The sequence below is a fragment of the Prunus dulcis genome, chromosome 6 (assembly GCF_902201215.1).
Source record: "Prunus dulcis chromosome 6, ALMONDv2, whole genome shotgun sequence".
NCBI lineage: Eukaryota > Viridiplantae > Streptophyta > Magnoliopsida > Rosales > Rosaceae > Prunus > Prunus dulcis.
The window spans coordinates 3,465,454-3,491,802 of NC_047655.1; the positions used below are offsets into that span (position 1 = coordinate 3,465,454).

Consider the following 26,349-nt stretch of genomic DNA (forward strand, 5'->3'; position numbering starts at 1 on the left):
ACGAAGTGATTCATTTTCGAGTTCTAGAATGTCTCTTTTCTCGGACAGTCTCTACATCAAAATAATTTTGGCCAACTCATTCTTTCTGTATAACCATTTTCTCTAGAAAACCAATGCCATTCTTTCTGTATAACCCTTTTCTCTAGAAAACCAATGCCAGTCAGTTAACCTTAATGAATCCGACAAATAAATTATTGTAGAGTACTGGCATACAGTCATGTGGCATAGAAAAGAATTAAAAAAAGCATTCAAACACAAACAAATTATCAACTACTTAATCAGACTTTTTTTCAATCAACTCAGACTGTTTTCATAATATTTGTACCAAACCCAATAACGAGAGCCTGCATAACTGACTTCGGTTGCCTTGGCAAATTCCGTTTTTCTACTCATCTGTCACATTATACCCTTTGAATGTAAACGAACTTTGGTTTCTAGAAATTCAAAGTCTATGCTGGAAGGTTAATAAACACATTACTGTTACATATGCCTTACACATTTTCTCAAGGCAAAACATATTTATATATTGGGTTTAACTTTGCAGAAGGGAAAACAAAACTTACATCGCCACCTTTGCCTTTTAAAAAAAAAAATCGAGAGAGAGAGAGAGAGAGAGGAGTCTGCCAGGCACGGAACCATGGCGTCGGGCAACCTAACTTTAACGCTCAAGAACATGACTCAGTGTGTTGAGTTCCCTCCTCACGTACATTCGGCGGGCATTTTCAGCTACAAAACATCTGCCGGGATACCGTATACCCTTCCTAATCTGGAGATGCAGATGGTCTTAATCTTTTGCATGACACAAGCCTTTTATTTCGTTTTGAGATATTTTGGAGTTCCAAGATTCAGCACCCAAGTTATTGTACGTGCTTCTTTCTATCTCTCTTATTTTAAAAGAATTATTGTTTGTATTATATTTACTGACCAGTGACCACAAATTATTGTACGTTGTTAAATGACTTTTTGAGTTCCATTGTCATGAACCAGTTATTCTTTTGTCCTTGGATTATTTAATTGTATTGACACTGAATCAATGAGATGATTTCTTGTTGAGCAGACAGGCATAATCCTCGGCCCTACACTGCTTGGACACTTCAAATTTTTCGGGCAATACCTGTTTAATGTAAACAGTCAAGAAATACTTGGTGTGCTGGCTGAGTTTGGTTATGGATTCTTTATGTTTGTCATTGGGGTGAAAATGGATTTGGGAATGATCAACAGGACAGGGCAAAAGGCCATGTGCGTCGGTGTGGCATGCGTTGTGGTGCCTTTGGTAGTCGGTATGCTTGTTCAAACCAAGCTCACCTCTTCTTTCTTCAACCTAACCGAACAAGAAATGTTCAGGCTTCCATTTGTGAATGTGATAAATTGTATGACTCCGTTTCCGGTTGTTGCTCTTCTCCTTGAGGAGCTGAAGATCTTGAATTCGGAGATAGGGAGATTAGGCATGTCTGCAGCACTGGTCAGTGACATATTTAGTGGGTTCCTGCAATTTGTGGGCAAGATGGTTAAAATGATAAAAGAGAACAGTAGAGAGGATACTATAACGATGGTGGGGGCAAGCATTGGCTATATCATCGTTGTTGTGGCCTTACTCAGACCGGCAATGTATTGGGTGATCAAGCAGACTCCAGAAAACAGGCCTGTCAAGAAAACCTATGTCAACATCATCATCATGCTTATGCTTACATCCGGGGTGCTTTCGCATATGTATGGTCAAGGTTTTCATTTTGGTCCCTATATATTTGGTTTGGCTGTCCCAGCCGGACCACCATTGGGATCAGCTATTGAAGAGAAGCTCAATTTGTTCGTTTCGGATGTGCTTCTGCCCATCTTCGTGACTGCATGTTCCATGAGGACAGATTTTTGGTCACTGAAATATTTAAGCACCGACGCTTACACCCAAGTCAATGGAATCCTCTTTGTCGTCGTTCTTGTGACCAAATTCTTTGCCTCCATTGTTCCTCCATTGTATTGCCGCATGCCCTTCAGTGATGCATTATCAATTGCTCTCATTTTGAGTTGCAAAGGCATCGTCAACCTTTCCGCCTATACTGACTACAGAGACAATCTGGTACCTGCTCCTTTTCTCTATCGAACATTTTAGTGACTGTCTCTAAAACTTAGTAAAAGAGTAATTCATGATAGAAGAACGTATTCTCTGATCACATTGCATTAGCGAACCACTTTCTTATTAACAACTGTCTCTAATTTTTTTTTTTTTTTTTTTCTTAAACAGACCATCTCAGATCCATCATTTGCTTTGGCAATTACTAGCGTTTTAGTGACTGCAACTTTTGTACCGATTGCGGTGAAGTACCTCTATGATCCTTCAAGGAAATATGCAGGCTACCAGAGAAGGAATATGATGCATTTGAAACCCAATGCTGAGCTCAAAATTCTTTCATGCATTCATAGGTCAGCCAACATGCCTGCAGTCATCAATCTACTTGATGCAGCGTGTCCATCTAGAGAGAACCCCATTGCTGTCTATGTTCTTCACCTCATTGAATTAGTTGGCAGAGCCTCCCCTGTTTTTATCTCCCATCAAATGCAGAGAAAATCTTCTTCCAATGTTTCATACTCAGACAATGTCATTCTCTACTTCAATCACTTTGTTAGAGAAAATCTAGGGGCTGTATCTCTAAGCACCTTCACATCAATCTCTGCCCCAAAATACATGCATGAAGACATATGCACCGTTGCATTGGACAAGCTTGTGTCCCTAATCGTGCTCCCATTTCACCGGAGATGGTCTGTTGACGGTTCTGTGGAGTCAGAAGACAACAACACCAGGATCCTAAATTGTAGTGTCCTAGATAGAGCCCCATGCTCTGTTGGAATCCTTGTTGACCGCGGCCATTTAGGCCAGTCCTCCATTGTAGCACCCGGGTCATCCTTCTCTGTGGCTATAATCTTCTTGGGAGGTAAAGATGATAGGGAGGCACTAGCATTTGTGAAAAGAATGACCAACGACTCGACGATTAGCCTAACTGTGATCCGGCTTGTTGCCTCGGCTGATGAAGTTGATGGTTCGAAATGGGATAATGTACTTGATGCAGAGGAATTAAAGGGTTTTCGATATAATGATGTGCGGGAGGGGTTTGTGATATACTTGGAGGAAGTTGTAGAAGATGGACCTCAGACGGCTTTATTTCTTCGGTCTATTGTGGATGACTATGACCTAATTATAGTAGGGAGAAGGTTTAATGTGAATTCTCCTCAGACATCAGGGCTTTCAGAATGGAGTGAATTTCCAGAGCTAGGGACTATAGGGGACTTGCTTGCCTCACCAGATATCACTTGCAGAGCTTCTATTCTAGTGGTACAGCAGCAAAAGATGGTGACACAATAACATGGCTGCCTGCCCCTGCCTGGCTTAAGTTCAAGACTTTTAATTTATTAAGTATTTTAGCCTCACTGCCCAAGTACAAAGATGTTCATCACCATGAGGATGATTATGTGAGCGATTGAATCCTTAGCATTTAGGAAAAATTTCATTGACATTCTTTTTTCATGTATCAAGACTAAGAAATGTTCTCTCCTATTGACCTGATTTATTTGCATCAAATTTCCAAGTTTCAAAGCTTTCAAAAAGAGAAAATATGTAGGCAATATAACAGTTCAGAACAGAGAAAACGCCTATGGATGATATTAATTATCTCTAAATAATATTAGGACGAACGAATTCAAAATGTAAAAAATTGTTTAAGAGAAGTGATCCATAGCCATAGCACCTTCGCCTTGGTCCCAGGCTAGATGATGGTGGCGGTTTCGGGTGTATCTTCTGAAAATATGGGGGTTTTTCTCTTTTTTTTCCACTTTTACACGATGGGTGGGTAAGGCTTGCAAAGTATGTCTCCAGTTTTTTCACGTTCATTCTTTTACGTTTTGTTGTTGTTGAGGAAAATAGAAGTTCATTGAATCAGACAGAAATTGTACATCAAGGAAATCCCTAATCAAGGAGGGTATTTTGGAAGGTAGTAAGGGAAAAAAGGGATGTGAATCGGATCAATTACTCCCCCTAGTTGATCTGATTTCTGATTTCTAATTTTGAGTGCATGTGATTATGGATTTTGAGGTAGATTGGGTAAATATCACAAGCCGTCCCCACACATGAAGGGTGTGATTAATCTCAACTCGGGGTTCGGCTTGTCTCTGGCCACAAAGTGCTTTCAATGAGTTTTGAACCCCTGCTAATGAGGCACCAAATAGCTCGCCAGCTGGAGGTGGCAATTTGAATATAATATTTAAAGAGAATATTCGGGCGCCTAGGAGCTAAGTGGGGTTTTTTTTTTTTTTAATTAATAATATTTTTAATAACCTTATTTACCAAGTATAGCCGTGCGGCTATACTGAAGTCCTTTTATAAATTTTAAATATAAAAAAAATCCATGATTTCTTTTATCTATAGGAATAGTTTAGAGCATTGTCCATTATTGTTAGGTAATTACCTGAGTCTCTATTGTCCGTTATTTATTTTTTTACTTTTCCATAGTCATTACCTATATAAAGAATTTAGCATTTTGGGGTTTAATACTTGTATTAAACGTGTACATACGTATTATTTTTATTCAATAATATGTGAAAATTATGTGTATAATATGTGAATTTTGTTTGTATTATTGAAAATTTTGTAAAAAAACTATGTGTATTAACATTACAAATACATACGTACATGTACAATATGTGTGTATTGTGTGTTTGCTTTTAAAAAAACATGTATTTTATGAAGTTTTTAAAACCTGTATAGAAAATGGAAGTATTATTGAAAAATACATATTTAAAAAATTTTAAAAATTAAATATTGGCCAAACTTTTCATTTGTAACTTCCCAAAATTTTGCTAAATAAAACACGTACGTGTTTTATTCGTATTTTTTCTGTTCGTATTTTACTAAATGTGAGAGGCTAAGATTATTTCTTACTTGTTGTAACAAAAATGCAAGATTGTGATTTTGCAATCTCTTTTCCAACTAGAACAACAATTTCAAACAAAGATTTACGAGTATAATAGTAAGAGGTGGTAGTATTCTTTGATTTTGCAATCTCTTTTCCAACTAGAACAACAATTTCAAACAAAGATTTACGAGTATAATAGTAAGAGGTGGTAGTATTCTTCATGTAAAGTGAAGCAATTACCAAGACCACTCCAACTCAGGATGCAATTCTCTACGACAAAGAATGCAGCCATAGAATTTAGTAACACTCGAGAGAACAAGGTAGATCAAAGGCAAACATTCCCACAGAAAAAATATAAAAAATTGAACTTTCAGATTGAAGTTAGATTTGTAGATGGAAAGAGGCGGTGGAATTACGCTAGGGAAAAGAGAAGATTCGGGTGCCTAATCGCTAGGCTAGTCCCTTTTTTTAAAATTTTTTAAAGAAATAATATAGCCGTGTGGCTATAATTTTTAAATTTAATATTTAAAGAAAATATCCGGGCACCTAGGAGCTAAGAGAATCCCTTTAAAATAAATAAATAGTATAGCCGAGTGGCTATACTGGGGGAGTTCTTTTTTTTTTTTTTTTTATTTATTTATAATAAATAGTATTGCCACGCGGCTATACTATTTGAATTTAATATTTAAAGAGAATATTGGGGCGCCTAGGCCCTAGGCGGTTTTTTATTATATAAAATAAATAGTATAGCCAGGCGGCTATACTCTTTAACCCTATCTAAATTGGCTATACTCTTTAACCCTATCTAAACAGTATAGCCGCGCGGCTGTATTGATGTTTTTTTTTTTTTTTTAAAAGTAATAAATTTTTTTGTCCCTGATTTTCTTTTATCTATAGGAGTAGTTTAGAACATTATCCATTACTATTAGGCAATTACCTGAGTCTCCATTGTGCCTTTTTGATTTTTTACATTTCTACATTTATTACCCATATAACGAATTTAACATTTTGGCTTTTAATACTCGTATTATACATGTACATACATATTTTTCAATAATACTTTCGTTTTCCGTACACGTCTTAAAGACTTCATAAAATACACGATTTTTTAAAAAGCAAACATACAATACACGTACGTAGGTATTTATCATGTTTAATACACGTAGTTTTTTACAAAATTTTCAATAATACACACAAAATTCATGTATACACATAATTTTCACATATTATTGAAGAAAAATAATATATATTAAAATATTATATAGTGGCCGAACTTTTTAGTTATATTCTAACTTCCCAAAATTTTGCAGAATATACGTGTTTTATTTGTATTTTTCCGGTTTCGTATTTTACTAACTATGAAAGAAAGTGAGAGGCTAAGATTATTTCTTACTTGTTGTAACAAAAATGCAAGATGATGAGAGGCTAAGATTATTTCTTAAGTGGGCCCAAGCCACATACATGTCTGGGCCTTGCTGAGCGGGTTGTGGTGTGGATGGGTACGAGGGTCCTTAAGGCCCATTGATAGTTCAAAAGGTGGAGGTTTTGAGGTTCTTGGGTGCACCAAAACCCAAGCCCACTTTCTTAAGCCCAACACATGGGTAATCAACCGAGAAATTCCAGCACCCTTTCGCTTGAGATCGAACCAGGATCACCCAATTCAAATTGAAACGTTTACCTTTCATAAGCCTTCCAGCACCCTTTCGCTTGAGATCGAACCAGGATCACCCAATTCAAATTGAAACCTTTACCTTTCATAAGCCTTAACCTTTCTGTTTGACCAATGCCTTTACCCAGCTTTACCCATATGAGCGCACATAGGAAAAGAGAAAGGAAAACCGAGCCAGAGCGTTGCCTGAAAATGAAGCCTCTGCAAGGTCTAACTGCAAGAAGGTTTTGGGGCACCAGAATGTTTTGTCTCAATAACCATGGGCTGAGCTTGTTTTAGGGAATTTCGCTCGAAAGGGCTAAGTGTGAGAAAGAGATAAGAAAATGGAGGAAATGACTTGGCCAAAAAGGGATAACCCAACTAGGTTTTTTGGGGAGAAGAGGGTTTCCAGCACCTATGAAAGAAGGCCACGAGTTAACTAGCAGAACCAACTCAAGAAGAGCGAGCAAGCCTCTCCTCCAATTACTGGAAACATCAAGCCCAAGCACCATCATTTCCACTTTGCTCTTCTCTCTCTCTCTCTCTCTCTCTCTCTCTCTCTCTCTCTCTCATAAAGCTCTATTCCAGATCTGAAACACTCCAAGCTCTCATGCCAAGCTCATACAATCTTTGTTCAACATAAGCAAATCATCTCCAAATATTTTCAGAGCTGTCGAAAACGTCAACACAAAACACGCATCCGCTCGAAGAACAACAAAGTACTCCCCTAGGACTTGTTTCTCCTTCGGAATGATTTGGACCTAGTTCTCGCTAACTTAGGAAAAAAAAGGCAACAAAGGCTTGATTCACCACTCTATGACGGTCTAAGAATCAACAAGCTCAGCCAAGCCTTCCAACGGAAAAAGACCCCAACACAATGATAAAAGACCTATTTAAAGACTTCTATCATAACCTTTTAACCCACGCTCGCATCTTAATACTTCCTAATAATTAAAGACTCTTCATCAACCCATACTAATATATAAAACTGAACTGATAATTTATTCAATTCACTAATACATGAACTTATTAAATCAGAGAATAAGAAAAGACTCAACATAATAGCATATTGAAACTTCTTGAATGCATATTTGGTTTAGTTCTCCAACACTCCCTCCCGACATTTAAGAAAGTATCCAAGCACAATCTCTTCTCCACCAGGTCACCAGCACCAAAAATCAAAGATATCCAGTGAGTTGAATGACTTCACCTCCAGCTAAGCCTTAGAGAAGATGAACCTAATAGAGAAACAAAACCTTGCACAAGGCAAGGAGAAACAAAAGCCAACAAAAAAGCTGGAAGGGAAAACTCTCCACAACATATCGGGGGGAGAGAGATCCTGGAATCAAAGATTCCTTGTTTTGACTATGAGAATCTGGGAGTCCAAAAAGGAAATCAGGTGGTAAAGGATCTTTGGGTTGCTGGGTTTCTAGAGAGAGAGAGGAACATTTGAGAAAATTATTTTTTGGTGAAGATTGTGATCGTGAAGAGCCTGGCTTTTTCTACTTAAATCCAGCATTTGTCTTCACCTTGCATTTTAAATACACTCTATTTTTTTTTTTTTCCAATACAAGTGATAGTCTAAACTACAAAGGGGAGGAAGACTTCTCACATACACACACTATCAAGACATCATGGGAGTTCGAACATGAGATCACTGATATGCAAGTCTAGACCTTTTCCCACTAGTCTAAGTTCACCTTGCATTTTAAATACACCCCACATTTTAATTAACGTTCTCATCATTTTTAAGAAAACACAACATGCCTTCAAAACATTTCCCCTATACCAACACTAGCAAAGCCAACATGCATGTTTACGAATCAATAATGAGGGAAATAAGGAATTTAGGAATTTAGGAATGTAGGAAGTAAGGAATTGGTATAGAAAATATGGAAGTAGCACAAGAATAGAAATTGCAAAGTTGTATAAGGTTATCTTTGGAAGACAGTAAGAGAGAGCATGAATGAGAATTAGATCACTTATCCTTCCACCTAGTTGATATGATTACTGATTTTAAGGGTATGTGATTACGGTTTTTAAGGTGGGACCAGTATTTTTTTCTCATCCTTATGTGTTAGTAAACATATATGTGAAAGTCTAAAATTGGAATCATTCATTTTCTTCCTATACTCATTAATGATAAATAAACATGAATGATTCCAATTTTAATTGCTTTCCCATGTTTGGTAAGTCCAGGCATAGGAAATCGTTTCCTGACCCATGGGAAAATAGAAGGGAAAGTGAAGCCATCCTCCCAACTTGAGTTTTGTTTTCCCTCATCATGTAAAAGTTTGGGAAAATGAGCCAATATTAAATAAACATTTTTCATGACAATTTTGTCCCCATTAATAATTTAGAATTACAATAAATCATTAAATGCATTCTTTTTTTATTTGATTTAATATGGATATAATTGAAAATTTATACAAACTTTGTTTTCCATTCCTACTCAAAACAAACATGGAAAATGAAATAAAGTGATATCTCTCGGTACTTTCCCAGCGTTACCAAACGTAGAAAAAGAATCTTCAATTTCCCATCCATTGAGAAATGACATGGGAAATGATTTCCCCTCAAATTCATTCCGTGAACCAAACAGGGCTTAGGTTAAGGAGTTTTTGCAACATGCTCTTGAGTTTTTACAAGCCTTCTTCATTGGAAAATTGAACAACTTTTTAATACTGCACAAATCAAACATGAGAATAATATATGACCTTTTATGGTCCTCATATCAAATATGGGATTTGACATCCTCCATTCCCATCTCGTGGTATTAGACACATGAGAAGTTCATTCTCAAGAAGTCAATGAACCACCAAACAGACCCTAAGGTTGGCGGTGATTGTGTAATTTCTTTGTGCAAATTTTCACACTGGGAATATTCGCATGTAGATTTTTCTCCCTTCGAGCTTCATTTTCTCTCTTTCTCGATTCCTGAAAAATTAGCAGGAATAAATAAACCACACTTAGGGGGTGTTAACCAAAGGCCCTCCAATGCCTAAGTTAGTTCGATTGGATCTTGATAAATATACGACAATAGCTAAAGTGGATGAAGGTATTCTCTCACGGGGAGAGCCGAGTGGCAGGAGTTGTGTGTGAGGATGGCCGGAGCCGTGAGGGAGAGAGAGCCAAGAGTGACGTGAGAGAAACATAGCTTTGGCTAGGGTTTTAGAATTACCTTGAATGCTTGGTGTAGTCATGTATTTATAGCTAGGCTCCTTATGTGCTAGGGTTTTGCAAAGAATATTTTCCTATTAGGAAGGAAAATATTATTTTCCTTAAATGGAGAGATTGATTCAATTAGGAATTTCACATAGCATTTAGGAGATATTCTTCTTGTCCACGTAGCGCCTTGCGATTAGACCGCCAAGATATTTGCTCCCACATAATTCACATTCAATTTAGAGCCATACTTTGATATATTTGTACAATTAATCATATTATAAGAAACTTGGCAACCAAAAAAATCATATTATAAGAAACATAATTTCCACTTCAAAAAAGTGCAACGCATCATGCTCATCATGCTCTATCCATCACCTCCATACTTCACTTCCTCCAAGCTTTTACGTAGGGTGTCTCATCCATCCATGCATACAACTAGCTATCTCTAAATGCCCCTGCATATCTGTCTAAAAACTTGAAGCCTCTACAAGACTTAACAGAAAAGGGCAAACTTTCATATGAACCTAATCCAGATCTCCTAGCAAAAGAATTGTCTAGACAAGCAAATTCATGTTTTTGAATGCAGAAATATATATATATTTTTTTTTTGGGGGGGCTAAATGAAAGGGTGATTGCATTCATAAATCACACCATAAGGGCATGAGAAATACAAATACGATAGCCATAAGGGTCAGTAACTACCCACAAAGAGTTAAAACCAATACGGAAGAATCCAACGACAACATTAAACTCATATGGTACACATCCACTCAAAGCCACATCAGCATAAGCACCTCAAATCTAGAAAAGCCAAATATAACACTAATAAATGCGAACTCTCCACCACAAACGTGCATCAAACTCGAACAGAGTTGATGCACTTATTACAGCACAAACAACTCACACACAACAAAGCCAACTCAAGCCCACAACTAAGGCTTGGTAGAAGGCAGACCTGAAAAGAAAACTGTGGAGAAGAGGACAATAACACCATCGAAATTGTTGTCACTCAAGAACCTAAAACCAAAAAAAACAAAAACAAAAACAAAAAGAACCAACCGATAAACCCTAGATGAGATCCAAGGAGATATGTGCACAAAAATCCAAGATCCACGCAAATCTGGGCACAAAAAACCATCCACGCAGATCTGGTACAATGAGCCTCCCCACAACCAAAACCCCAAGTAGTAAATGAGGAAGGGAGAAAGGAGGGAAGGGGAGAGAGAGAGAGAGAGAAGAAGGAGGAGGAGCAATGGCCTCCTCTCCCTCCCTCTCCCTATAACTGAGACGCTTTGAGGTAGGGTTGAGAGAGAGGTGTGATAATGTAGAAAATAAACTTGAAATTTACACCAAATTCAGAATTTATTGAAGGAAATGTCAAATTGCGCGGGAGAAAAACCGTATTATGTGAAGAAAAAAAAAATCTTGGAATTTGGGGTCATAAATCCCAAAAAGAAACCTTGAAAGTTGAGATCATAAATCCCAACTTCAAATTATCATAAATAATTTTATCAAAAATCTAGAGAGAATATTGTTAGGGAAAAAAAACAACTAACGCCACCACCCATTTAAACAAATGTGCTTTCTAATATATGCTGGAAGGTTAATGAAACCGCATTACTGTTACATATGCCCTACATATTCTCAAGGCAAACATATTGAGTTCAACATTGCAAGGGAAAACCCAACTTGCATATCCCTACCTTTGCCTTTTTGATCAAAAGAGAGAGAGAGAGACCCAGAGAGAAAGGCTGCCAGGCACGAAACCATGTCGTCCCGCAACCTAATAACATTACCCCAAGAGAATATTACTGAGTGTATTGAGTTCCCTCCTAACATACATTCGCCGGGCCTTTTCAAATACAAAACAGCTGCTGGGATACCATATACCCTTCCCAATCTGGAGCTGCAGATGGTCTTAGTTTTTTTCATGACGAAAGGCTTCTATTCCGTTTTGCGCTATCTTGGAGTTCCAAGATTCACCACCCAAATTATCGTACGGGCTTCTTCTTTCTATCTCTCTTATTTTTATAGAATTATTTGTAACACAATGAATAGATAGCAATGTAGTTGGTAAATATAACATTACTCTTTTGACATATATATATTTTATATACTAACCAAATCGTCTAGTGAATAACAACTATTGAATAACAAAAAATATTGAATAACAAAATCGGTCTCCATTTCGTTGAACTATATGTTTTAAATTCAAATCTCTTGATGTACAACAACTATTGAATAACAAAAAATATATCTGAATGCTTGAGATGATTTCTTGTTAAGCAGACAGGCCTAATCCTCGGCCCTACATTCATTGGGAAACTACCAGTATTGAAGCAATACCTGTTTAATCTACAGAGCCAAGAAATACTTGGTGTGCTTTCGGAGTTTGGCTATGGACTCTTTATGTTTCTCATTGGAGTGAAAATGGATTTGGGAATGATAAACAGGACAGGGCAAAAGGCCCTGTGCAGCGGTATTGCATGCGTCCTCGTTCCTTTGGTAGTCGGTTTGCTTGTCCAAACCAAGCTCACCTCTTCTTACTTTAAACTAACCGCCGACGAAATGTTCAAGCTTCCATTTATGACTGCAACACATTGTTTGACTCCGTTTCCAGTTGTTGCTTGCCTTCTTGAGGACCTCAAGATCTTGAATTCAGAGATTGGGAGATTAGGCATGTCTGCAGCATTGGTCAGTGACATGTTTAGTGTGTTTCTGCTATTTCTTGGCACATTAGCTAAAATGGTAGAAGAGAGTTCTGCACGGAGGTCTATGTTGGGCATAGGATCCAGCATTGGCTATATCATCGTTGTTGTGGCCATACTCAGACCGGCAATGTATTGGGTGATTAGGCAGACCCCTGAAAACAGGCCTGTCAAGAAAACCTATCTCAATATCATCATCATCGTTGTGCTTTCATCTGGGGTGCTTTCGCATATGTATGGCCAAGGTTTTCATTTTGGTCCCTTTATACTTGGTTTGGCCGTCCCAGCCGGACCACCATTGGGATCAGCCATTGAAGCCAACCTCGGTTTGTTCGTCTCTGATGTGCTTCTGCCCATCTTTGTGACTATAAGTTCCATAAGGACAGACTTTTTGTCGCTTAAATATTTTAAAACTGACGCATTCACGCAAGTCAATGGAATCCTCATCCTCGTCGCTCTTGTGGCCAAATTCTTAGCCTCCATTGCTGCTCCATTGTACTGCAACATGGCCTTCAGTGATGCATTGGCAATTGCTTTCATTTTGAGTTGCAAAGGCATTGTCAACCTTGCCGCCTATACCAATTTCAGAGACAATCAGGTACCCCTCTTTTCTCTATCCAACATTAAGGAACCCCTTTGTCTGTAGAACTTGGTAAAAGTTGAGTAATTAATGATCGATGGATGTATTTTCTGATCACGTTAGCTACATTATGTGACAATTGTTGTATCTATTAATAATCAAACACAACAATTGTTGTAACAAGTGTCACGTGGAATATCCCACCCGTGATAATATCATGTGGTAAGAAAATATGTATGATTCCTCTCCGAGCAAAATCATACTTTGGTTTGGTAAGAAAATAATACTTTTTTTTTTTTTTTTAATTTTACACAGACCATCAATGACCCAACATTTGTTTTGGCAATTACTAGCGTATTAGTGACTGCAACTGTTGCACCGATCGCGGTGAATTTCCTATATGACCCTTCAAGGAAGTACGCAGGCTACCAGAGAAGGAATATGATGCATTTGAAACCCAATGCTGAACTCAAAATACTTGCCTGCATTCATAGGTCCACTAACATGCCTGCAGTCATCAATCTACTTGATGCAGCATGTCCATCTATAGAGCACCCCATTGGTGTTTATGTTCTTCACCTTATTGAATTAGTTGGCAGGGCCTCCCCTATTTTCATCTCCCACGAATTGCAGAAAAAAACTGTCTCCAATGTTTCATACTCAGACAATGTCATTCTTTACTTCAATCAGTTTGTAAGGGAAAATCTAGGGGCTGTTTCTCTAAGCCTGTTCACAACAATCTCTGCACCAAAATACATGCATGAAGACATATGCACCCTTGCATTGGACAAGGTTGTATCCTTAGTCGTGCTCCCATTTCACCGGACATGGTCTATTGACGGGTCAGTGGAGTCAGAAGACAACAACATCAGGACCCTAAATTGTAGTGTCCTAGATAGAGCCCCATGCTCTGTTGGAATTCTTGTAGACCGCGGCTATTTAGGCCGGTCCACCTCCATTGTAGCACCTCAGTCATCATTTTATGTGGCTATAGTCTTCTTGGGAGGTAAAGATGACAGGGAGGCATTAGCATTTGCCAAAAGAATGGCCAAGGACCCAACGATTAGCCTAACTGTGATTCGGCTTGTTTCCACGACTAATGAAGGTGTTGACTCGGATTGGGATAGTGTACTTGATGCAGAGGAGTTGAAGTGTTTTAGATATAATGATGTGGATGAGCGGTATCTGCTGTACATGGAGGAAGCTGTGAAAGATGGGCCTCAGACAACTTTTTTACTGCGGTCTATTGCGGATAAGTATGACCTTATTATAGTAGGGAGAAGGTATGAGGTACAGTCCTCTCAGACAGTAGGGCTTTCAGAATGGAGTCAATTTCCAGAGCTAGGGACTATAGGGGATTTGCTTGCATCTCCAGATTTCAATTGTAGAGCTTCTATTCTGGTGGTACAACAGCAAAGGATGATGAGACAATAAAGTCTCCTTGCTGCCCAAGTGCAAGAGTTCTCAGCCTTTTAGCCTCACTGGGTACAAAGTTATATTTACGGATATTCAAGTCAATACTCATCATCATGAGCATGTCTTTGGACGATTAAGTGATGGCTTGAATTCAAGTGAGGATTTTGGGTATGTGACTTATGAGTAAGAGTGATGACGATGCTGAAGATTTCTACTAACTAATGTTCTCAAGGACGATGAGAAACCAACACATTTATTAATTGTAGTTTGTGATATGAAGAAATTGGTGTTAGAATGTAGATTGGGTGAGTTTTCGGGGTGAAATTGAGCCTCTGGTTGGTTTCAACTTCTATGTCTACCCCACCGTCTCTCACTCTTCAGTTAGAAATAAAGAGCTGTAGATTCGTAGAATTTAAGACTTAAAACTTCTTTAGGCTCCATAGAATGTAAGACTAAATTTTGAATTTCAATACAAGATAGATTTTCGCTTTCTTGATTTCAGAGAATTATTTTGAATTGCAATACTAGACGCCTTCTTGGTTTAATAAGGTGTTTTTGCAACATGGATCCCAAGTCTCTGCATTTAGAATTTAAGTATTTATCCGTGCAATGCTTGTGTACCACCTCTCTAATAGAAGTGGAGCCCACCAATACAATGGGGGTCATTCTCTTAGTCATTGTAGTAATCTAATGATTTGCTAGTCGTGACACTTCAACTACCATAAATTTAGTTTAGTTTAACAGTCTAAAAATCTAATTTTACCTTTCCAATAAAATTAAGAAGAAGAAAAAACCAAGAAACAAAATCCACCCCGTTCTGGCAGTACCATTGTCGCACTGCCACTCCACTGATCAAAAAACTTTGATGTGTACTCAGATTACTATGGAAGCAAAATATCTATGGATCCTAGGTCAAATAATTAAGCCAAAAAATTTGGAAATTATTTGATTCTTACCCTAATTGGGGATTTGATTTTAATCAAATCCCTAATTAAATCAATCTCTCCAAATTGGGGAAGAATAATTCATTTCTATCTGTTGAATTATTCTTCCAAAATCCTAGCCTCCGAAGCTCCTATAAATACATGACTACACCAAGGCTTAAGGTACGTCTAAACTTCTGTCTGAAACTCTGCAAAAATCCCCTCACAAACCCTAGCAGCCACACTCTTTCTCTCTCTCACACAAAGCTCTGGCCACCACACACTGCTTCGGCCATCCGGTTCTCCCCGAGAGAAATCTCTGTACCCTTTGTTGGCAATTTTTTTTCCTATAAACACCCCACCTAACTTAGGCATCAGAGGGTCTTTGGCCAACATCCCCCGGTTGTGGTCTTTTACTCTATATTGTTTTGTATGGAGAAAGAGAAGCGAAAAGCAAGAAGGGATCTTTAGACGAAAATTCGCCTCCACAAATTGGGCTTTCATTGAGAGCACGAAAAAAATACTCAAAGGGTGCTCTAAATTCATTTTCCACACTTTGTTTCAATCAACCATGATTGATACAAGACGTACGAAAAGTAACACCACCACGACGGGCCTGTCTCATGGTTTCATGGTGGAAACCTCATTGCAACCGCATGGAACCGCAAATGCTAACACTTTGAAGCAGCCTCCCATGGCTACCAACACTTTCCAGCCGCCTCCTAGCACCTTGCAACCACCTTTAGCTGTTGTCTGCACATTCCAGCATCTCACAACCACTTCTTGGAGCCCGGCAAATGGTGCAAATAGTTGCTGGAATTGCAAAACAGCCGTCACATTCTATATATCTCTCTCACACACACAAGGCTCCAGCCACCTGGTTCTCACCCTAGAAAAATCTATGTACCTTTTGTTAGCTATTGCTTTCCTACAAACACTCTACCTAACTTAAGCATCGGAGGGCCTTTGGCCAACATACACTGGTGTGGTCTTTTACTCCGCATTGTTTTGCGATGAGAAAAAAAAGCGAAGAGGAAGACAAAATCTTCAGACGAATATTCTTCGCAGACGAAAATCGCTCGCACAACTTGGCAGAACAACCAATGGGATCGACCATTGGAAGCTGAGGAGGAAGTTAGTCGGCGACACTCTAGGCACCGAAGACACCAACCCGAACCACTGGCCATGCAAGCATAAGATGTCGAGAGGAAGCCCAACGCATGGAATTTGATCGAGTCAACTCATCGCCCTTTACTAAAGAGGTGGAGCAGGCTACACCTCAGAAGCAGTTCACGACGCCATCCATCACATCATTCAATGGGGACTCTGACCCCAAGAGCCATTGGAAGTACTTCAAGAGCACCATGATCTTGTACAAGGCAAACGACGCCGTGATGTGCAAGGTATTCCTAATGACCATGCATGGAGCAGCTCATGACTGGTTTCATACTCTATCGTCCACATCGATCAGCAGTTTCAAGGAATTTGCCCTCATTTTCACAAAGAAGTACACTTCCTACTGGACGGTCAGAAAACACCCAAACCACATCTTTAACCTACACAAGAAACCAAACGAGTCTATTCAAGACTACCTCAAAAGATTCAAGGCTCAAAAGCCGAACATTGTAGGATGCGATGATAGAATTGGATCCTTGACTTTCAAGAAGGGCTTGCTAGCCGAGTACGAGCTATACCGTGAGCAAACAATCACTCTGAGCCAAACCCTGATAGAAGTCTTCATGACGGCAGGGCACTACGCATTCTAGGACAACGACTGTATCACCACGAAGAAAGCAAGCAAGCACAGTTCACCCTTATAGGTCAAGCAGATCTGAAGATAGCAGAACAAACGGAGAAAGAAGTATATCTTATTCCTAATAGTTGAGTAGACTAGGAAAGAAAGGGAATAACTACTCCGTAATAAAAATCAAGGAGCCAAGATCAAGGTGAAGGAATCCGCCCGGAAGACTCCCCTAAAAAGGGTTGGAAGCCTGAGAATGACGTTGAGTTAGTACCCCCTGATCCTGGCCTGCAAGACAAACAAGCGCAGATCGGCTCTTGCTTGAACCTAAATAAGAAGGATTGAGACTAGGGAATTCGCTTGGAAGGCTCCCCTGAAGAAGGTTGGAAGCCTGATGAAGACGTTGAGTTAGTGCCCTTTGATCCTTACCAGCCAAACAAAAAAGCTTAGATCGGCTCGCGAATAAGCCCAAACGAGAAGGTGGAGCTAACCATTTTCCTCCAGAACAACAAAGACATGTTCGTATGGTCGCCATCTGACATGTCTAGCATCGATCCGAACATCATTTATCACCGGCTTCATGGCAATCCTGCCAATAAGCTAATGGCATAGAAGAGACGCAACTTCGCCCCCGAGCGAGTCGCGATCATTGAAGTCGAGATCGACAAGCTCTTAGTTGCCGGCCTCATTGAAGAGGTCTTCTACTCATAATGGCTAGCCAACATTGTTCTAGTTGTGAAACAAGAAAATGACAAATGGAGAGTTTGCATCGATCACACCGACAAAGCATGCCCTAAGGATAACTTCCAATTGCGGAGAATCGACTAGCTTGTGGATACAACTTCCGGCAATCAGCTGCTCAGCTTCATGAACACCTACTCCAGCTATAATCAAATCTTGATGCACGAGGATGACAAGACGAAGACCTTTTTCATCATCGAGAGAGGGACTTACTGCTACAAGGTAATGCCCTTTAGACTGAAGAACGTCGGAGCAACCTACCAAAGGCTCGTGAATAAAATTTTCAATTAGCAAATCGGCAAAACTATGGAAGTCTAAGTAGACAACATGTTGGTTAAACCCTGAGCACGCAGACCACATCAAGAACCTAACTGAGGAATTTAGCCTGCTCCGCCAATGTAGCATGAAGCTGAATCCAAGTAAATGCACGTTCTGTGTATCGTCCGGCCAATTCCTGGGATACCTAGTCACTCAATGAGGTATCGAGGCACACCCGTGCTAAATCAAGGCCATTCTTGAGATGAAGTCACCTTCAACAGTGAAGGAAATACAAAGTCTGAAGGGCAGAGCAGCGGCCCTCAACCGATTCCTCCCGAGATCTACAGACAAGTGCAGACCATTCTTCAAAGCTTTGAAGGAGGGACAAAAAGACAAGTGGGATGAGGAGTGCGAAGTAGCTTTCCAGAATCTGAAGACTTAACTTACTTTACCTCTCCTGCTCTCAAAGTCAGTTCCTGGTGAAGACTTCTTCGTATATCTGGTAGTGTACAACTCGGCCGTCAGATCAGCTCTCATCCTAGAAGAACGGGGGGCCTAACATCCGGTATTTTACAAGTCAAAAGCTCTCCTCGATGCATAGATTCGCTACCTGAAATTGGAAAATATTATTTTGGCCCTCGTAGTTTCCACGAGAAAGCTGTGACCCTACTACTATGCTCTCCGAGTCATCATCACGATCGACTTTTCTTTGAAATCAATCCTCTACAGCCCTAATGCTTTTCAACGACTCATGAAGTGGGCTATAGAGCTAAGCTAATACGACCTCCTCTACCAGCTGAAGATTGCAATAAAAGCCCAGACTTTAGCAGACTTTATTGCAGAATTCACTCCATCGGCTGAAGAAGAGAAGCTGGTCAATAAAAAGAAGGAAAATTCGAGAGCAGACAGGACCTCCTCCACCGAACCCGACCAATCCAGAGACATGTGGCAGTTGCGCATAGACGAAGTGTCAAACCAAAAAGGAGCTGGAGTAGGTGTCGTCATCATCACCCCGGATGGAACCCTATTGGAGCAAGCTATTACGCTTGGCATCCCAGCCTCAAACAACGAGGCAGAGTATGAGGCATTGCTCGCTGGCTTACGCTTGACAAAAAAGCTATCAATTAAGAAGCTGGTCATCTACTCAGATTCCCAGTGGATCACAAATCAAGCCTCAGGAGAATATATGGCTAAGCACCCAAGGATGATCTTGTACGTTGACAAAGTCTAAGAAACCGTTAAAGGGATTTCCTACCTTCACCATCCAATAGGTGCCCCAGGCAAAGAACGCATATGCAGACGCGCTGGCAAGCCTGAGATCAACTCTAAATACCTATTCAGAAGCTTCATCCCAGTTGAGCACCTTGACCAACCAAGCATTGAAAAGGCTGAGCAGCCGAACTTGATGCAAATTGACGAGGATCCATATGGCAATGGCCAAGCAGAGGCATCCAACAAGATCGTGCTGGACTACCAGAAAAAAAAAATGGAAGGCACATAAAGAAAATGGGTCGAAGAGCTACCAGGAGTCCTATGGGCCGCACAACCAAAAGGAGATCGACCTGCGAGACACCATTTTCCCTGGCTTATGGGACCGAAGCAATCATCGCCTCACACATCATAGTTCCATCCATGAGCATTGAGGTGGGCAGTCTTGACCAAAACTGCAAGCAAATGAAAGTCAACCTTGGTATGCTTGAAAAAGAACGAGAGAAGGCTATTGTTTGAGTTGCAGCTTACCAGCTTGGTTCCAAGCAGGATACAAGCCTTACCTTCTTTGAAGACAACTTACTTTCGAGTACTTCTTCAACAGAGTATTTTTTGAGCGCTATGTCCCTGACATACACATACAGGTGATGAGCCTTTCCTTCGTTGAAGACAAATTACTTTCAAGTGCTTCTTCAACAGAGTATTTTTCAAGCACTATGTCTCAGACATACACATACAGGCGATGAGCCTTACCTCTATTGAAGGCATGCTACTTTCGAGTGCAAACTCAATTGAGTCTTTTTCAAGCGCTATGTCCCCGACATTCCCATGCAGGGGACGAGCCTTACCTCTATTGAAGGCAAGTTGTGGATGGAATGAGATGAATGATACATGATAGGTGTAAAGTGTTTTTCTAAAGCATATGTGGAAGCGTTTGTGGTGATTTTGTATAGATGGATTAGGTTAGGTTTTAAGTATATTATGTCCTTTATCGTATTTTTTGTTTTCTTTTGTTTTTTGTTTAATACAAGCTAATATTAAGAGAGAGGGTATTTGAACACAAGATCTCAAATGCATGAATAATTACTAATAACCACTCAAACTACAAATCTCTTGCCTTTATCACCTTTTTAATTATGCTATATGTAGAAAAGTCGATGGTGACTGTGTAACCATTCATAGTCAGTTGGAGTTATACATATACGTGTGTGTACAATTAATCATATTATTGGAAATCTTTTTTGCTTTAAAAGAGCAACGCTCAAAGAGTCAACTTAAAAGGAGGTTTTGGGCTTAAGCAAGCAAAGGTGGCCGCCAACGCCCACCAAAAGGGCCTCTAATTTTAACAAACTCTCTCTCTCTCTCTCTCTCTCTCTATATATATATATATATATCCATATATATATATATATATATATATACTATTTTTTTTATTAAAAAAAATTTTATGCTGAATATTTATAATAAAAAAAGTCAAGTTATTCATTGAACGAACAGTCTAAGCCAATTAACCTAGTTGAATATATTTAAGAAATAAAACACATTTAAGCTAATTTCACGTATATGAACTCTGAAAAGTAAGACTCTCCAACAATAAAGCCAATTTTTTCTCAATGATTCAACGAAGAGGGAAGTCCTTGTTTAACAGGTATGGTGGTTGACAATTTCTCTAATTATGAATTTGAACTTTTTAAAAAAAATTCCCTTTTGTTAACAATTTCGTGGTATAAAGAATAAGTTTGGGAAATAATTTTAGAATTTAGAAATTTTTACATAAGATTCTCAATTTTGAAGTAGTGTTACTAATACTACATAATAGAAACTGATATTTCATAAAGAATTGGACGAAATTTGTTCCCCCTTTCTTGTTTTGGAAATGCCATGGATATTTGCAATATCAACCTAACTTTACCAACAAATTTGGATATTTTAAAAAAAAAAAAATTAAAAAAAAGTGAGAAACAAATTAAAATGAGTCATCCAGTTAAGTTTTTCCTGGACTTAATTTGTCACATGAAATGAGTCATATGGTTTTACAATGGACCTCATATTTTTTTGTAGGAAATGATATAAAGAAAGTTGAGGAAAAAGAAGTTAGGATGTTTCCATATGCACTACCAGTAATACCAGATTCGCGAGCCAACCCGATACAACTGACTCTGGTTGCCTTTGATTTCCGTGTTTCTACTCCTCTCTGTCACATTAGTTCAAACCCTTTGAATTTAAACAAATTTGCTTTCTGTATATGCTGGAACGTTAAACAAACCTCATCACTGTTACATATGCCTACATATTCTCAAGGCATTACATATTGACTTTACATCCCCACCTTTGCCTTTTGGATCAAAAGAGGCTGCCAGGCACGAAACCATGGCGACGGGCAACCTGACATTAGCCCCCAAGAATATTACTGAGTGTCTTGATTTCCCTGCTAACGTACATTCGGAGGGCATTTTAAACTACAATACAGCTGCTGGGATGCCACATACCCTTCCCAATCTGGAGATGCAGATGGTCTTAATTTTTCTCGTGACGAAAGCCTTCTATTCCATTTTGCGCTATCTCGGAGTTCCAAGATTCACCACCCAAATTATCGTACGTGCTTTTTTCTACAAGATAGCAATGTAGTTGGTAAATATAACATTACTCTTTTGACACACACACACATATATGCATTATTATTCTTTTGTCCTTTGATTTGAGCAGTATTACTACCTTAGTTGTATTGTTACTGAATGCTTGAGATGAATTTTTGTTGAGCAGACAGGCCTAATCCTCGGTCCTACATTCCTTGGGAAATTACCAATGTTGAAGCAATACCTTTTTAATCTACAAAGCCAAGAAATAATTGGTGTGCTGAGCGAGTTTGGCTATGGGCTCTTTATGTTTCTCATTGGAGTGAAAATGGATTTGGGAATGATAATGAGGACAGGGCAAAAGGCCTTGTGCACGGGTGTTGCCTGTGTCGTGGTGCCTTTAGTAGTCGGTATTCTTGTCCAAACACAGCTCACCTCTTCTTACTTTAACCTAACTGAACAAGAAATATTCAAGCTTTCATTTGTGACTGCATCACATTGTTTGACTCCGTTTCCGGTTGTTGCTTGCCTTCTTGAGGACCTCAAGATCTTGAATTCGGAGATAGGGAGATTAGGCATGTCTGCAGCATTGGTCAGTGACATTTGTAGTGTGTTCCTGCAATTTGTGGGCACAACAGCTAGAATGGTAAAACAGGAATGGTCAAGATTTACTATATTGGGCATAGGATCAAGCATTGGCTATATCATTGTTGTCGCGTCCATACTCAGACCGGCAATGTACTGGGTGATCAGGCACACCCCTAAAAACAGGCCTGTCAAAAAAGCCTATCTCAATATCATCATCGTCGTTGTGCTTTCATCTGGGGTGCTTTCGCATATGTATGGCCAAAGTTTTCATTTTGGTCCGTTTATACTTGGTTTGGCTGTCCCAGCGGGACCACCATTGGGATCAGCCATTGAAGCCAACCTCGGTTTGTTCGTCTCTGATGTGCTTCTTCCAATATTTGTGACTACATGTTCCATGAGGGTAGACTTTTCGTGGCTTAGTTATTTTAAAACTGACGCATTCACGCAAATCAATGGAATCCTTATCGTCCTCGTTCTTGTGACCAAATTCTTAGCCTCCATTGTTCCTCCGTTGTATTGCAACCTGCCCTTCAGTGATGCATTGACAGTTGCTCTCATTTTGAGTTGCAAAGGCATTGTCAACCTTGCCGCCTATACCGATTTCAGGGACAATCAGGTACCCCTCCCTCTTTTCTCTATCCAACGTTGTCTCTAGAACTTAGTAAAAGGGTAATTAATGATTAAACACATTAGCTACATTATGTGACAAAAGTTGTATCTATATTTATATATATAAAGCAAAAGGCAGAGAATGGTAAAACATTCAAAATATCAGAAAATGTTCTTGATTAATGCAAACATTAAGAATTGAAATTATTAATTAAATGAGGATAATATGGTAAATTCACACATTTTCATATTTAAAAAATTAAAAAAATTAAAGAAAAATCATATAATGGATCCTCTTTTTATGGAACAAAACTACCCCCATTATCTTTTTTAATTCTAAAATAAATTTGAAATTTTAAAAATAAAAAAAAAAGCCTCTCACAAGCGCAACGCTTGCGGAGAGGCTAATTAATAATTAAACACAACAATTGTTGTAAATATGTATGATGTAACGAGCTAATGTGGTAAGAAAATATTTATGATTCCTCTCCCAGCAAAATCATACTTGTTTTGTTTTTTCCCTTTCATTATTAACCACTGTCTCTAATACTTTTTTCTTTTAAAAAAAAAAAACGCACAGATCATCAATGACCCAAGCTATGTTTTGGCAATTACTAGCATTTTAGTGACTGCAACTCTTGTACCGATCGCAGTGAATTTCCTCTATGATCCTTCAAGGAAATACGCAGGCTACCAGAAAAGAAATATGATGCATTTGAAACCCAATGCTGAGCTCAAAATACTTGCCTGCATTCATAGGTCCGCTAATATGCCTGCAGTCATCAATCTACTTGATGCAGCATGTCCATCTAAAGAGAACCCCATTGGTGTTTATGTTCTTCACCTTATTGAATTAGTTGGCAGGGCCTCCCCTATTTTCATCTCCCACGAATTGCACAAAAACTCTGTCTCCAATGTTTCATACTCAGACGATATCCTTCTTTACTTCAATCAGTTTGTAAGGGAAAATCTAGGGGCTGTTTCTCTAAGCCTCTTCACAGCAATCTCTGCACCAAAATACATGTATGAAGACATATGCCACCTTGCATTGGACAAGCTTGTGTCCCTAATCGTGCTCCCATTTCACCGGAGATGGTCCATTGACGGGTCTGTGGAGTCAGAAGACATCAACATCAGGACCCTAAATTGCAGTGTCCTAGATAGAGCCCCATGCTCTGTTGGAATCCTTGTAGACCGCAGCCATTTAGGCCGATCCACCTCCACTGTATCACCTCAGTCATCCTTCTCGGTGGCAATAATCTTCTTGGGTGGTAAAGATGACAGGGAGGCAATAGCATTTTCCAAAAGAATGGCCAAGGACTCGACGATTAGCCTAACTGTGATCCGGCTTGTTCCCAGGACTAATGAAGCTGTTGGCTCGGATTGGGATCTTGATACAGAGGGGTTGAAGTATTTTAGAGATGATGATGTAGATGAGCGGTTTGTGATGTACTTGGAGGAGGCTGTGAAAGATGGGCCTCAGACAGCTTTATTACTTCGGTCTATTGTGGATCAGTATGACCTAATTATAGTAGGGAGAAGGTATAATGTACAGTCCCCTCAGACGGCAGGGCTTTCAGAATGGACTGAATTTCGAGAGCTGGGGACTGTAGGGGACTTGCTTGCATCTCCAGATATCAATTGTAGAGCTTCTATTCTTGTGGTACAGCAGCAAAGGATGGTGACAAAATAAAATCTGACCCTGGCTGCCCAAGTGCAAGAGTTCTTGGCCTTCTAGCCTTCTCACTCGGCACAAATTTAAGTTATATGTAGAGATGTTCAAGTGCAATATTCATCACCTTGACCATTGTCTTTGGATGATTAAGTGAGGGCTTGAATATTCAAGTTTTCCTCATTTTTGGGATTTTTTTCCCTTACTCAATTTTTTTTTTAAACCTAGGTTTAACGATCAAATGTTTTTTGGTGTAAAGTTCACAGGGGATTGTTCGCTTTAATTACCACAATTTTGAAAGTCCGAACTCTCTGCTAATATTATTTTTTTAATGTCGATACATTGGTTTTATTTTAAAAAGACATTGGACATTAAGCAACAACAGAAACAGATAACCACGCTGAAGATTTTAATAATTAGGGCTCTTTAGTTTTAACCCATAAAAAACTTAACTAATTTGGAAGAAAGATAATTAATTTTGCTTAATTAATATAAAACCAAAGCCACCTAATTTTACCAAAAGGACATCCAACAACCCTAAAATTACTACATGTGCCATTGTAGAATTGTACCAGAAGGGTAGAATTGTCTTATCAGAAGGGTAGAATTGTCTTATCAGTTGTTATTTTTTACCTGGCCCAACGAATCTGGGCCTCTCTTTGGGCTAATCCAAAATAGTAGTTTTTTCCTAGGTATTAAAACTAAAACCAAAATATCCAATATCTTACAAATTAATTAATAAAGTTAATTATGTCTAAAACCTAATTTTTCTTAATAATTATATTAGTTAGTTGTGACTTACACTTTATTTTATGGGTTAACTACAGTAAACTCCCAACCTATAAGGTCATTTATGAGTCCATATTTGATTTTGGGGACATTTATCAGTATATACTCAACGTCACGGAAAACCTACAAATTGTCTTTTTTATTAGCCAAACTGTTAGTCAGTCTATTAAATGCTAACGTGTCAAAAATAGGACCCCCTTTTTTTGATGACGTTGACTAAAAATTAATAAAAACATTATTCTACTGTTTAAATCATTTTAAAATTATTTAAAAAAACTCTCTCTCTCTCTCTCCACAGCCTCTACCACCAAACCCTCCATCCGTCTGACCTCCTCTACCAAAAAGTAAAGAAACAACCCAGCTCGCTCCCCCCGACCACCCACAAAATTTCATTGTCCCCGACCCCATCCTTATTCCCCCACCCCCATATCATCATCCCACTTCCAGAGCCGTGGTTGGGTGGACACAAAACCCATATGAACTTAAACTCTGGACCAGGTTCAAACCCAAACCTTTCAGCCTCACAATATCCATCATCCCCAGACCCTCTGCAAAATTAGAACTAAGCCAAACCCTAGAATCGGAAGAAAATTTGCAGCGGAATTGCTAGAAGTGGGAAAGAAGACTGACCAGAATGAAATTAGGGAGTGAATTGACGGGGTTGGAGCTCTCTTCGGTAGAAAGAGGCTCGAGCCTGAGGTGGCCACTGCGGCCTGAGAACTCGTCTCGGAACGAGAGCCCATTTGCTGCAATAATCGGATCCATTTTTCGGGCTCTTGAGTGTTTTTGGGGTTCAAAGCACTCTGCTTCTGGTTCTGATTC

The 26,349-nt window shown here is 39.2% G+C and overlaps 3 protein-coding genes across 3 annotated transcripts; all 3 read left to right on the forward strand.

Moving 5' to 3' along the window:
* The first annotated feature begins 637 nt into the window (after positions 1-637).
* Positions 638-14,439, forward strand: LOC117629732. The gene is made up of 5 exons (XM_034362308.1): positions 638-781; positions 1,058-2,074; positions 2,240-3,343; positions 12,007-13,023; positions 13,321-14,439. Exons 1-5 carry the CDS (start codon positions 638-640, stop codon positions 14,437-14,439), a joined length of 4,401 nt encoding a protein of 1,466 aa, XP_034218199.1.
* Positions 14,440-16,564: 2,125 nt separating this feature from the next.
* Positions 16,565-17,110, forward strand: LOC117629733. Its single transcript, XM_034362309.1, has one exon. It carries the CDS (start codon positions 16,565-16,567, stop codon positions 17,108-17,110), a length of 546 nt encoding a protein of 181 aa, XP_034218200.1.
* Positions 17,111-21,663: 4,553 nt separating this feature from the next.
* LOC117629738 (cation/H(+) antiporter 4-like) lies at positions 21,664-24,759 on the forward strand. The gene is made up of 3 exons (XM_034362329.1): positions 21,664-21,807; positions 22,057-23,073; positions 23,647-24,759. The coding sequence occupies exons 1-3, from the start codon at positions 21,664-21,666 to the stop codon at positions 24,757-24,759; spliced, it is 2,274 nt and encodes a 757-aa protein (XP_034218220.1).
* Positions 24,760-26,349: the final 1,590 nt, after the last annotated feature.